A 13,982-nucleotide genomic window follows, 5' to 3' on the forward strand; every position below is an offset into this window, starting at 1 on the left:
TCAATAATTAACGCTAATAAATTAGCGAATCCAAGACATTAATACGATTTTATCAATTGACAACTTGCAATTGTCATAGTTAAGGTCTCATTCTTGACAAATTTGCACAAAATTTATTAATTTAAACTTGTGTTATTAATCTTTTAACTACCATACAGACAAAGCTAAATGAAGATCGATTTTTCTTAAGCAAACCAATGTCTTTTAGCATTAAAACCCCTTAGAAGAAATGTTTTTAAGTCAATTTATAGCATAATATATAATATTATTCGTTATTAAGTAGGATCTTACGATCCTACAATCCAATTCTATCGATTCGATCTCATCCCCCCTCATCAATCCAAGGTAGGATCCCGATCCTAACAACCTTGGTCCCTGTAGGCACGAAAATTTTATGTAAGTGCCACATCGGATCTTATACGGGTCAAAAGTCAAAATATTGACCTAGGTTGATTTGACTACTAATTAAATTTAATTATTTTGGGTAAAATATATAAAATTAGCCCATTTTAATTATTTTAATTAAATTGTTCATTTAATAGCAAAAACCAACTAAAATGGGTTAAGCTACGAATATGAGTCAAGATTACCAAGTCAAAAGCCCAACTCCATGTACATCAAATTAAACCCTAACCCTAAGAGTCACTCGCACTATAAATAAAGCTCTCTCTATTTCATTTAGGGAGGAGAGAAGGAAAACAAGTAGAATCAAAATGCAGAGAAAAGCCTCTCAAATATTCTAAACCTCTCCAGAGAACAACAAGTATTCGACGAGCCGTTTTACTCTAGAAGATCACCCGTGGAAGAGATCAAGCCTCGACGACCCTCAACACGAAGGAAAGAAGAACTTTGAAACATGAAGCAGCACATCGCAAGTTACCAGTTCAACCTCTACATCAAATAGTCATTGATCGAAATCAAGCCTCCTCAATCAAAACCCGTGTGAAAGTTTTGCATCAACTATCTTCAATCGTGATCAAGCCTCGACGACCCTCGTTCGAGAATCAAGTCAGCACATAAAACAAGTCAAAGCTAAAGTGAAGATCGAATTAGAGGTGCAAATTAGAGATTGTACTCAGAAATTCTCAAATTAATAAAATTAACACTTTGTTGCATTTGTTTTAAATCTTAATTTGCAAATTTAAAATTTGTGTTTACAGTCCCAGTATCAACCTCATCATCATTCGTAAGGAAACCTTGATAACACCTATTCAGTGTCGTCAGCAAGGTTATTCTACCAATCAAGATCCAGAGAGACGACTAATGCTTTTAGTAATTTGTACTTGAGTTGTTTTGTAAATTATGGAAGGATCCTTAATGATCCTACTGTTTCAGTTGGCTTACTGTGTATTTGTAATCAGTAAACCTTTTGCAAATCAAGCCTATGTCAAAATAAAATACTGTAGTTTGAGTGATGCCATTGTCCAAGGATTACCGTTTACTACTATATAAACTTCAGTATACTGTAACAGACTAGACTAGTAAAACTAAACATAACGTTTACGAATGACACTGAATCCACTACACAAAAACATCTATCGCCAAAAAAATTATCTATATAAATACTAACTTACACGAAGTATTAGACAAAGTAAATAAGCGCGATTGATAACACAGAATTTACTAAACTGTAATGTGTGTCTATGACCAGAATAATTTGTATATAAATCCTTCAAGATACACCTGTGCATACAAGTTTGAGTTTGACAGCCGCCAATAGATGTTTTGAGCTAATCAGAGTACTTGGATATCAACTTGTCAACATGAATGATGATATCATCAATGCGAGGTCGAACAGCAGCTTGAGGCTGAAGCATCCATGTCACAAACTGGTGAAGTGTATCAGGATATGGCGGCTTTGGTCCAGCTGGCCATTTTATCTGAACATTTACAATGGCCAATTGTAGGCTTCCACCAGATTCTCCCAACGCATACTCAAAGGGCGAGACACCATACCTGCAAATAGCAACATAGGTGATGTGACAAAAGATGTTTCTTTTTGCTAAACATATTATCATTCAAAATCCGTTTACTCGGTTACTCAAAAATATTCAATCAGTCGGATTTCACTCTCATTTTCCCACTTTTTTATCGGGTTATTCCTACATTGTAATTGTAAAGGTACTATGTAGAATCATAAACGCAATGAAATCTAGCGGAAATTTGATGCAACAGGATCAAAAAGGAAACTTTACTCCATAAAATTAACAGAAACCAGACAGAGCAAGTTGCAATATAGTAATCAAAGTAAAGATATTGGTGAATGAATCACATTATGATCTTCACAGAGAAGGCCAAAACTGTGTTAAAAATGGTACTTACATTATTGCGTACAATGTGCATCCTAGTGACCATATATCAGTTCTTTCATCGATATTGCACTGACTTGGACAATCCCACAACTCGGGAGCACGAAAAGGGGCAGAACAGTGTTCAGCTGCCCATTCCTGCAAAATGTATCCCAATGTTTTAAGTACAATCAAGAACAGAATTATAAGAACAGAGAACCTAGTCCTAGTCCAACCACATCTCATCCCTTATCATAACCCTTATGTATGAAGACAAATACGCTACATAAGATGATATTTATAAACCTAGCTATAATGATTATATAGATGAAATTTTTTTATCACCAGATCCAATCAGAAAGGGCATTCCACCATTACTAGACAGCAAAATAGTAGCAACCCTGCCTCTCATGCAAGCATAATAGATTATAAAACGGAGAAACAAGTGCCTCTGATACTTTAACAAGTACGGAAAATTATGAGGCTTCATACTCAGAAGGACAATACAAGGTATGCAACATTTATGGAACTATTTTGTTGGGGACATAATGGAAGATGCAAAAGAACTAGAATAGAGATTAATTTCCTGATATTTTGTTGCCACAAGGAGGTAAATCTAGTAGATAACTCCACTCTTTAAGAAGCTCTTCTCCTATGTTTCAAATGTTTGAAAACTCAATAGCTTATGCTGTTACACAGCACAAAATGTTCATATTAGACAATTTGAGACAAGCATGCACTTGGTCAAGGGTCTACTCTAAATAGCCTAACTCCAGATAGTTGTATAGGTTAGCTTGGCTTCTTGCTTTAGCTTGATGCCATAATCTACTACATTCCATTTGTAACATATCATATGAGCACCTTTAGATTGGGCTACTATGCCTACTGATATTCCCAAAAAAGACACTAATGCACATTTACTAGACAGCTCCAAAGGTTAATTTGATTAAATGGAAACATTGACATCATAAAATCATCCCATTTCAGCATAAAGCCAGGACCCAGGAGGTGCTCGAAAATTTTAATATATTAAGTTACAACTCATGGAATAATATGAACAAATCAACGGTCAACTTCAAAGAAATAAAGACAGTTGCCTCAGCAAGAAGACAAAAGACGATTTAGTGATGTAATTTAGGCTTCAGTTATCCTATAAATTCAGCTTTGGAAAAATTAAAGAAGGTTAGGTCATGAGAGCAATGAACCCCTAGAGGTGATTTAAAAGCTTTAAAGTGTCACAAGAAGTCATATCAATGTAAGAACTTCAAGGGAAAAAACTAACAAGAGGTCTCATTCAACATCAGCTACTTATGAGAAATATGAACAAAATATACATGAAATAAAAACTGATAGAAGAACAGGGATTAAAAATGATTGGTAAAAAAAAGGAAGCACCTGAAGCTGCAAAGCTTCTGCACGCGACTGAATTTGCTTTCGAGCAGGACGGGCACTTCCGAAGTCCATCAATATAGCCCGAGGTGCCTGACCCTTTCTGTGTGTGATTAAGATATTCCCAGGTTTGACATCATTATGTGCATATGGAGGATCAAAATGATGCATGTGCTTCAGTCCTGCACAAAGCTGAGAAACGTGTATTTCAATACAAAATTACAAACCTATGCACAGCACAATATGTCGATTGGGTCATAAAATCTATAGTTTTTGCAAGTTCAGTAATTAGAAAATGAGGAAAAGGTAATTAGGGTTTAATAGCACAGTTTGTAACTAATACTTCATTCCTTTTTCCATTCTATTTTAGTTGAAATGTTTCTTTAATCCCGTTTGCCAATGCAAAAGTTCAATCACAAAATCTTTAATTTAATAAGTAAAAATTACAAAAAATTGATATTTTGAAAAAAAATAATAAATATAAAGGTTAAGAGGAATCTAACAAGACTCCACATGACTGTATTTTTTTAACTATAATCCATAAAAGGTAGTCAAAGTAGAGTTTGTGGATAGTGTCAAAAGACAAAACATATCATCTAAAAAAGTAGAGGTTGTACGAAGTAAGAAAGTCAAAATCTCTAGCATCGATGCTCATGCTGAATCTCAAGAAAAAGGCTATTCACTATTTAAACTATCACTTGCATCATAGTAAGAAAATTATAAAGAACGAGAAAACACGAGAACATAAGAAGCCACAAGTTTTCTCTAGAACAGAGGATCTTCAGGCAACTGCTATAATATGCTCAGAAAGTTGTTAATCAATGCAATTCTACTTCACCTGACGAAATATTTGGAGGACATCCACAGTTGAAAAGAACTCCTTATTAGATTTCATAGCAGTTGAGTTGTCCAGCAAAGTTCCATCCAAATGAACTGGGAATAACAGGTACGCTTCATGTTTCCAAGATTGTTCTTGAGTGGCCTAATCAGTGCAAACAAATAATTAAAAGACACTTTTAGATATGAATATACAGATGCACAATCTGCAAAACTGAGAGAACATTACAACGCTACAAGGTTGAAATCATGATCAGCAACTTTATTATAAAGCAAGTCAGCAACCAAGGGCAAGAGCAGAAAGCTGATGAAGTGATGAACATGCAATTGTTTGCACATTGAAAAAGACTATAAAGCTCCGAAAATTCCACATGGGCCTGTTTACTTACCTTTAACTTCATTTTCATTGGATACACTTAATATCTCAAAAGTTACACAATTAGTAATTATCAAGGGAACAGAACAGTCCCTACAATTAAACCTATAATAATTTAATAAACAAGCAATCCCACTGATGGCATTAAAATAAAAAATAAATACTTTGTATATTTTTTTAAAAAAACACTTTTTAAGTTTGAATTCTCAAGCATATCAACATGCACTAGCCAAAGATAGAGACGTCCTTTTTAATTTCTGAAACAACACTAGAAATGGACATCAACATTGATTTACATATGGATTGTTACTTTCTAAACCCGAAAACACTTCACAGTTTGTTACAAGAGAAAACTGTCACCATAGTCCAGGAAATGAATCTTGGAATTCTTGATTTATTAGTTCCCATAATCAAAACAGAAATATTACAAGAAGTTCAAAACTCTGACCATCATGACCTAACATGTAGAAAAAAGTAAAACCATGACTTGAGATGTGATTATAGATGTAAATTTTGACAGAAAAAAATGGAGTTGAAGAGGGTAGAGTGCTTATCCTATGACTATATAAAAATTTTCAGGCCCAACTGCTCCTGCCAAGGAAGGAATGAGTATAAGATAAGATCATCAAATGATGTTAAAAGAAGCCAGAAAATTTAATCTATCAATGAGCCAATGTTTTCTCCTCTTAAATCCAACATGACAGACATTAAATCTGAGGGCAATAGATCACAACCCTGTAACCCTGTTTACTACACGATAGTAACTCCCATAAATTCTATTTTTGAGCAAACAACCCCACGAAAGATTAAGAGAGACTGAGAGGAGGAGGGGGTCGTAAGATAGCACCTCTCAGACAGTCGGACATTTAATTAGTTTTCCTTCAGAGACGAACAAGTAATACTAAAAGAACTAAAAGAGCACAACAAAACTTGGATGACTAGCATTGAGAACTTTTGCAGTCTACGGGTTAGAGAAGAATCACTAATGAATAATTTCTGGAACAGTTACCATGCATAATTGCATGAAAGTAAGATAAGACTAAAATAAGTGTCACAGAGTTTGGCATCCCTGAGGCATCTCTATACAGGTTGCAGTTGGCAAAGGATTAATTGACTCACACAAAATCCATTTCTAAACAATATAAATGAGTATATTTTCTACCCAAACAACAGTCCTACTACCTCAATGGATATGATGAATTCCCCAACTCTTTTCCGATTTCCAAACATGATTACGATTTCCAAACATGATTAAAGCAGCTTCCAGGAAGTATTGGAAAAGCCTTACACTGGATTTATAATTAATTGTGGTTTCAAAATACTTTACTTTACTTATTTATATACATGCACACATGCTTTCAAGTTTCAACACCTTGTATCCCAGATTAATAACATATATAAAGTTCAAGGGAGGGGAAAAGAGAAGGACCTAAACGCAGTCGATTACCTTGACTTTGATGATAGCATGATCAAGAAGGGGAAGCAGATTGGGATGTGTAAACAAGGAGGAAACACGGATCTCCTCCCTCACCAAGTCCAGCTGCTCGTTGTTTTGAATCAGTACTTTCTTCATAGCATAAGTCCCATCATCTAAAACAAAGCTCATTTCCAATTTACATCAAATATCAAGAAATCAAAATCAAACAGACATAATAATAATCACACTTTCAACACAACTCATACATTGTTAACCATATTAAGATCAAAATTCCTCATAAATCATAAACCCACAAATCAAAACTCACATCAATAAAAAATTAGCAAACTCCCCAAAATCCCATAATTCATACAATATCAACTTCACACAATCCCTTAATTAAAGTCTAGGGGGTGGTACCCAAGAGATGGGATCGAATCCCGTCTACATCATTGTCCTTCGCGACTCTCTTTACAATCACACAATTGACACAAACAAAATTAATATCACCCACAACCTCCAAAACCCCATTTCAGAATAAGATCACAATTAAACATGCAAAGAATTAAAATTGAGTAGATTGAAAGAAACCTGAGAGAAAAGAAGGATCTTTAAGCTTATTAGAAAGACCCCCAGAAGCAGCAGAAGCGTCGGTAACAACTTCTTTGACCAAAAAGACATAAGCAAAGCCACCTTCACCAAGCTGTCTTACGATCTTGAATCTATTTTCATTGATCCAAACATCTCCACCTCCATTAACAGCATCATATAGTGCATTTAGCCCAGAAAATGAACACCCCATTTTTATAAATTTTTCGATTTTCTCGACTCTTTTGCAGTTTCAGTTGAGATCACACTTTCTCTCTCCTCTCCTAAACCTCAGTCTGACAAATATATGACAATGTACAGATTGGGTTTGGAGTTAATTTCTGCAAATTTTGATCTAATTCATGGGGTATAATACGGAGTACTGATTGTTTGATTAGTAGAAATAATTGAATATTATTATTGGAAAATGATTGTAGATGTAAAATTAAGTTCCAAGATCTACGCATACCCCATGTGTGAAATGGGTTAAACGATGCACGATTACTACACCCGTTCTCCTGACTAATGAGTCCCACTAACCCGACAAGTTAGGGGGTCAACGAATTGAGTTTCAAGTGTCCCGGATTATCCATTTTACATTCGGATGTATTTAATAGGGGTGAAAGTTCGATTTGCGGTTTGTATTATAGTTAAAACCGAATTCAATCCGAATTAGTTCGGTTTTGAATTTCTCAAACTTAATCCAAACCAAATTAAGATTCGGTCCAATCCAACCCAATTCAAACCGAATTAATTCGGTTTTTCTAATTAGAATTCATTCCAAGTCGAAATTTGTTCCCTTTTTTCGCAACATTCAAACCCGAAACCCGAACTTTGCCCAAAAAATTTCTGCAATCATTCAACATTTTCTTGTTAAATACATTATTTGTGAGAGAGCGAAATACCGAGAAAGGAGAACTAATAATTTGGGTTTTTTTTTATTTTGGTTTAAATATGAAAGGGGAAAAGGGTTGGAATATTTTGTAAAAGAAAATGGGCTTAATGTAATGGGTCGAAATTTCGGTCTATAATTCGATTTTCGGTTTTTTTTAACCCGAAACCGAATCCAAACCATAATCCTTTTTTTTTTTTTTTTCAAACCGATCCAATCCGAATTAAAAAAAAAATCCAAACAAAATTACTAATTCGGTTTGGTTTTCGGTTCGGTTCGATTTTAATCCGAATTACTTTCACCCCTAACTTAATTTGATACTTCTTCAAATAAAATAAAAAATACTGCAATAAAATGAAGTTAGACACGCATTGAAAGGGCATGGATCGTTTTATTACACATATTTTATCTTAGAAATGATACGAGATGCCATATACTCATACCGACATTATGGTTAACCTAGCCCTTGAACCATTTTTGGTGCAAACACAGGGTTAGGCGCCTAGGCCTCGTCTGCCTTAAATCATGATTTAAAGTATTTAACTATATCAATGTATTTTCTTACTAACCTATCATCACAAGGCATGTGGACAATCACCTTTATCCAGACATTTTTCGCGTACTTGTTTAGCACTACGTCGCACCTTGACGTGACACATGCTTTTGGGTTGGTATCCAATAATACTCACCACATCATATGCCAAATGTATATTTTTGTTTACACTTACAAACACCTTAAATATAAATTGAATTCTATGACATTGAAGCGAATTTCCTCGGACAAAAATCGAGGGTAGTTAACTTATATTGACTTTACAGGTATATATTAGGTCGAATCAAAGACTGTTATGGGCTCTAAACACAAGTTTTGTAATTTATACCAGAACATAAGCCGTAAGCAATGCTCGAATTTTTAGCCTAGTGATCAAGATTATGGGTGAACAACACAGGTTTCTCAAAATCATAACTAGAATAAAAAAATATCATAACATGTTGAAATTGAGATCCAAAACCGAAGGTCCGAAATTGTTGGGTAGTTTTGATTAAGGTTCCTTGTCATTTTATAGACTTCGGTGTTGTTTGGTTGACAAATAAAAACATGGGAAGTTGAAATTCCTAAGAATTGAATTTGTTTAGACTTGTTTGGTTGACAAATTCATGGGAAGTAGAAATTCCAATGAATTCCCACTTCCCACAAAATGGAGGAAGTAAATTACCTAGGGGGACCTAGGTAAGTGGAACTGCCCATGGGAATTTCCACTTTCCTTGGTTAACCAAACACTTTTTAGAATTTTCTAGGAAGTTTAATTTCATGGAAAATCAAATTTCCAAGAAATTTGCAATTCCTACTTCAGCCAAATAATAAATTATTGTTATTATATTTATTAATTGTTGTAGAGTATGTTTTCAATCTAATAATGATTTCAGGAGTACCCTAACTATTTATCTCAACTACGGAGTATATTGAAAATTAGGGTTGATTTTCATTGGATGCCACCTTTTATTGTTGTTTGCTTAGATTTTTTTGTATCTTCTGCTTCCTAATTCTGTCGAATGGATATCCAAAAAATTCAAAAATGTTTCATGAATATATGTCTGGAATTTTCAAATATCAATTTTTTAATGGGCTTGTGAAAGAGGTGAATTCGTTGTATTATAAGGTGAGTAAAAGTGGAGGATTTGGGACTTGTGAAGAATAAAATGGATTTTTTTTTTCCACCACTATACAAAAGGGCAAAGTGCAAGCATATAGGAGGAAGAAAGAGCGATGGAAGTTTGTAGGTGGTTTGTTTTTCTTTGGTATACTCCGTAATAAGATTATGAGCACTTTCGCATCGTTTCACTTTTTATAACACTAAAAGTTACTCGTAGTGATTAAAACAAAGATACTGCTTTAATTTTCCATACATAATACATGCATCACATGCATATAGTAGTATAATAGGACTAGTAAAATAAAAAATAATTTTTATACCTTTTTTGTTTAGGGTAAAAATTACCCATGCCACGTGGCCTAATAGCATGCTGACACGTGTCAGCTTCAGAAAGGCCCAATGGGATCCAATCCTTGGCTGACACGTGGCGCCTTAACCCTAAAAGGGGAACTGATCCCCTTGCCCTATAAATAGAGGAAAATCCTCATTTATTACCCATTCAAAAACATTCATATATACACGCACAAAAATCGAGCAATCATAATTGCAGAATTCTCTCTGAATCAGAGAAAAAAAACCCTTTACATTCCGCACTATACTCCTCATACGCGTTCTAACTTGATCGTCAGAGGCGGAACTCCACCCAACCAGAGTTTCGTGGTTTTACAGGTACAGACAGCGGACGCGCATGCTTGGAATTGTAACTCTCTCGAGGGACTCCAAAAACCCCGAAACATTTGGCGCCGTCTGTGGGGAGAGTACTTCTAAGATGGCATCCTACTCTGCACCGCCTGCTGAGGGAAAGCGGCCTATGGCCTAGACCGAGCTCCACACGGACCAAGATAGTGGTGACGACTGCGATCGACACCTACGTGGCCCCAGACGGGTCATTTAGAACGAGACGCAGCCCAACCGGCAAGCCGGCTGGGAGACCCCAGGCGGCGGAGGGTTTTGCCCCCGTCACCAGAGACGAACTCATGAAATTCATGACGAGTTTCAAGGGGGAGATAAAAGGACATAATCAAAAGTCCACTGGCTCCAACAGGGGTCTGTCGGCCAAGAAGCTTTCTTCCTTCGGGAAAAAGCAAATCAAAGATCGGGTGCCGACCCCTCACCCTAAACCAAAGGGAGCGGATGGGCCTCTGATCGACCTATCCAGACTTCGTTTCCCTGAATCAGGGCAAAGGAAGGCCATCCGCCAAGTACAGCCAGATGGGTCAAAAAATACTTACTCAAACGCCCGGATTTTCACCTAGGAGAAGAGAAGTCAACAAATGTCTGAGTCGGCCTCGACGTCGACTTACCCAAATAGATTCCGTAATACTTCAATGAAGTATTCGGAGACAAACAGAGAGGGTCAGTCATGCGGCATGTCCGCACGCACTGGCCCTCAGATTATCCAGCCGGCTTCGTATGTGCCTCAACAACCATACATGCCATATGGATCACCCTACATGCAGCCGACCTTCTTTGGGGGTCAGGCGGCACAGAAGGTCCAGCCCATGGGCTGGCAGCTACTGCTGCTTAACCTTGAGGAACAGCCGTCAGCGTTCTCCACGAAGATAACCAAGGCGGCTCAGCCGGCTAGGGTTAAGAATGTGTTGGTCGGTACCTATGACGGTACCACCAACCCGGAATATCACCTAATGGCCTACACCAACCTCATGTACTTACAGGGGTTGGATGATGTCGCCTGGTGCCGATGCTTCCCGGCAACATTGAGGGGCATAGCACAACGATGGTTTGGTAATTTTCCAGCCGGATGCATCAACAGCTTCAAGACGTTGGCGTAACTGTTCACGTCCAACTTCTCCATGAACATCCCTGCCAAAAAGACGAGTCTTGATTTGGGGGCTATACAGCAGGGAAACAAGGAGGGACTAAGGTCCTATGTCAGGCGGTTCAATCTGATGAGAATTCAGATCCAAGGGCTGTCCGACGAAGTTGCTTACACAGACTTCTTCAAGGGTCTGAAAGACGGGTCGACTTTCAAGTTCGACCTGGTTAGAAAGAGGGTTGCCACCCTCCAAGAGGCGTTGATGGAAGCCGAAGCCTACATACAGGCGACGGAGCTCTGTGCCATCAAGCACCCGTTGGACCCAAAAAAGTCCGACAAGAGAGACAACCGGCCTTCCTAGCCGGCTAAAAAAGAAAAGGGCAAGAAGAGAAAAGAAGTCTGGGCAGCGGACCATTCTGGTCAGCCGTCCCATAAGAAAAAGAGGGAGTTGAAGCCGTACGTCCCCAAGTACTAGTTCAACAAGGACTGCTCCTCCATCCTCATGGAGATCAAAGACCAGTTGACCCTTGAAAAACCGGCAGCAATGAAAAGTCCCATAAATAGTCGGGATAAGAGCAAGTACTGTCAATTCCATGAGGATATTGGCCTTGACACCAATGGTTGCTATAGCCTCAGGCGGCTATTGGACCGTTTGGCTGATGAGGGGGCTTTGAAATCCTATATGGTAAAGTCCAAGGGCAACCCCAAAACAAACAAAGGATAACCATCCAAGAAGCCGGCTGTGAGCTCCGATACTGATGACGAGCAAATCTTTACCATAGCAGGCGGCTTTGCGGGAGGGGGTCCTACCATCCGGGGTGCCAAGGACAACATCCGGAAGTTGGTCAACTCAGTGGATGAGGGCCAGGCGTCGAAAGACACCTTCCCTGAGGTCCTCATCTCTGAGAAGGATCGAGGCAAGGTCAGGCGGCCTCATGATGACCCTATTGTCATCGAATGCAAAGTTGCCAACCAACGAGTGGGTCGGATCCTCATCGATACCGGGAGCTCGTCTGACCTTATCAGCTATCAGTGCTTGGCGAAGCTCAAGTGCAAGCCTAGCAGCATGCACAAGGCTTCTCACCCCTTAATCGGTTTTGGGGGCGGGGTAGTGCATCTGGTAGGGAGGATTTACCTACCCATCCGGCTAGGAGAAAAGGGTGAAGGACGGCACATGGTCGTCAAGTTCTTGGTGGTCGAGGAACTGACCGCCTACAATCTGATTCTGGGTCGTCTAAGCCTCAACGAGTCCAAGTCTGTCATCATCCCCTCCCTCATGCTGATCAAATTTGAGAGGGATGATGGAACGGTGGGTTCCCTGAGCTGCGGATTAGAAGACGGAAAGAGAGTGTTATCTCTCAGACGTCAAGCCTACTGTGGCCACAGCCGCCTAAGGCGAGGAACCCATCGACCTTGATGACTTCAAGGAAGCCACTCCTGCTCCCAAAGCAGCTGGCAAATAGAGAAAGGCGGACTAGTTGGTGGCCGTTTAAAAAGAGAAAAAATAGCAATCACTGATCGGGAAACGATCAGATAATCTCCGTCCCTAGTCGGCTGGTGAAAATATAGACATTATTTTGGATGACAGCCGTCCGGAACGAACTGTTAAAGTGGGGGCGGTTGATTTTGTAAAGTTGGGTGCAGATTTGCACTAACTTTTGAAGGAATTCAAAGACATCTTTGCCTTTGTAGTGGAAGAGATGTCAGGCGTCAGCCCGGAGCTTGCTGTCCACAAACTTGATGTGCATCCATAAAAGAAGTCGGTAAGGAAAAAGAAAAGGAACCACGGCGAGGAAAGATCTCAGGCGGCAGCCGTCGAGGTCAAGAAGCTTCTAGATGCCTAGTTCATTCGGCAATGCTATTATCCGGATTGGGTAGCAAATGTTGTTCTCGTCAAAAAGCCGAATGGTACCTGGCGAATGTGTGTTGATTACACAGATCTGAACAAGACATGTCCGAAGGATAGCTATCCGCTTCCAAAGATCGACAGTCTGGTCGACTTTACAGCCGGTCATTCCTTGATGAGCTTCATGGATGCCTATTCCGGCTTCCATCAGATACCCTTGTGGAAAAAAGATCAAGAGAAGACGACATTCGTCACTGATCAAGGGTTGTTCTATTATACGGTGGTGCTGTTTGGGCTGAAGAATGCACCTGCTACCTTCCAACGGATGATTTATACGGTCTTCATTAATCAAATTGGGAGGAATGTAGAGGCGTATATTGATGACATGATAGTCAAATCTAAGCTCCAAGCGGATCACCTTGCTGACCTCCGAGAGACCTTCACCACCCTCAGGCAGCATAAGTTCATGCTTAATCCCAAAAAATGCGTCTTTGGTGTTGAGTATGGGAAGTTTCTCGGATTTTTTATTGATCAAAGGGGGATAGAGGCCAATCCGGAGCGGTGGTTGACAGAAGTCACCTCGCACTGTCAAGGAAGTCCAAAAGCTCATCAGTTGCCTGGCGGCATTGGGGAGGTTCCTCAGCCGGTCAGGCGACAAGTGCCTCTACTTCTTCCAGGCAATCAAGAAGAAGACTAGATTTGAATGGGGGGAGAATGTTGAGGCAACATTCCAGAAAATTAAAAGAGCACCTTCACTCGTTACCACGGCTGGTCAGCCCTCTAGCGGGGGAGGTTCTCTACATATACTTGGCCTTCTCAGATCATGCCCTCAGTGCCGTTCTCCTAGCTGAGGGAAACGGCGTACAGCTCCCAGTCTATTTCATTAGCCATGTTCTTCGAAATGCTGAGCTCCGGTA

The 13,982-nt window shown here is 39.1% G+C and overlaps 1 protein-coding gene across 1 annotated transcript; it reads right to left on the reverse strand.

The window, feature by feature from the left end:
* Window positions 1-1,420: 1,420 nt before the first annotated feature.
* On the reverse strand, window positions 1,421-7,376 carry LOC110698101 (probable serine/threonine-protein kinase DDB_G0291350). The gene is made up of 6 exons (XM_021875507.1): window positions 6,899-7,376; window positions 6,338-6,480; window positions 4,516-4,659; window positions 3,684-3,869; window positions 2,323-2,447; window positions 1,421-1,956 (listed from the first exon to the last, which is right to left on the reverse strand). Exons 1-6 carry the CDS (start codon window positions 7,107-7,109, stop codon window positions 1,731-1,733), a joined length of 1,035 nt encoding a protein of 344 aa, XP_021731199.1. The 5' UTR covers window positions 7,110-7,376; the 3' UTR covers window positions 1,421-1,730.
* Window positions 7,377-13,982: the final 6,606 nt, after the last annotated feature.

This window comes from Chenopodium quinoa, unplaced genomic scaffold (assembly GCF_001683475.1).
Source record: "Chenopodium quinoa cultivar QQ74 unplaced genomic scaffold, ASM168347v1, whole genome shotgun sequence".
Classification (NCBI taxonomy): Eukaryota; Viridiplantae; Streptophyta; class Magnoliopsida; order Caryophyllales; family Amaranthaceae; genus Chenopodium; species Chenopodium quinoa.

Coding starts and splice junctions, on each gene's coding strand:
- LOC110698101 (XM_021875507.1), bottom strand. CDS start 7,109: ATGGGGTGTTCATTTTCTGGGCTAAATGCACTATATGATGCTGTTAAT. Junction 3,870..4,515: donor TCCTCCAAATATTTCGTCAG/GTGAAGTAGAAT, acceptor CACGTTTCTCAG/CTTTGTGCAGGACTGAAGCA. Junction 1,957..2,322: donor TGCACATTGTACGCAATAAT/GTAAGTACCATT, acceptor TGCTATTTGCAG/GTATGGTGTCTCGCCCTTTG.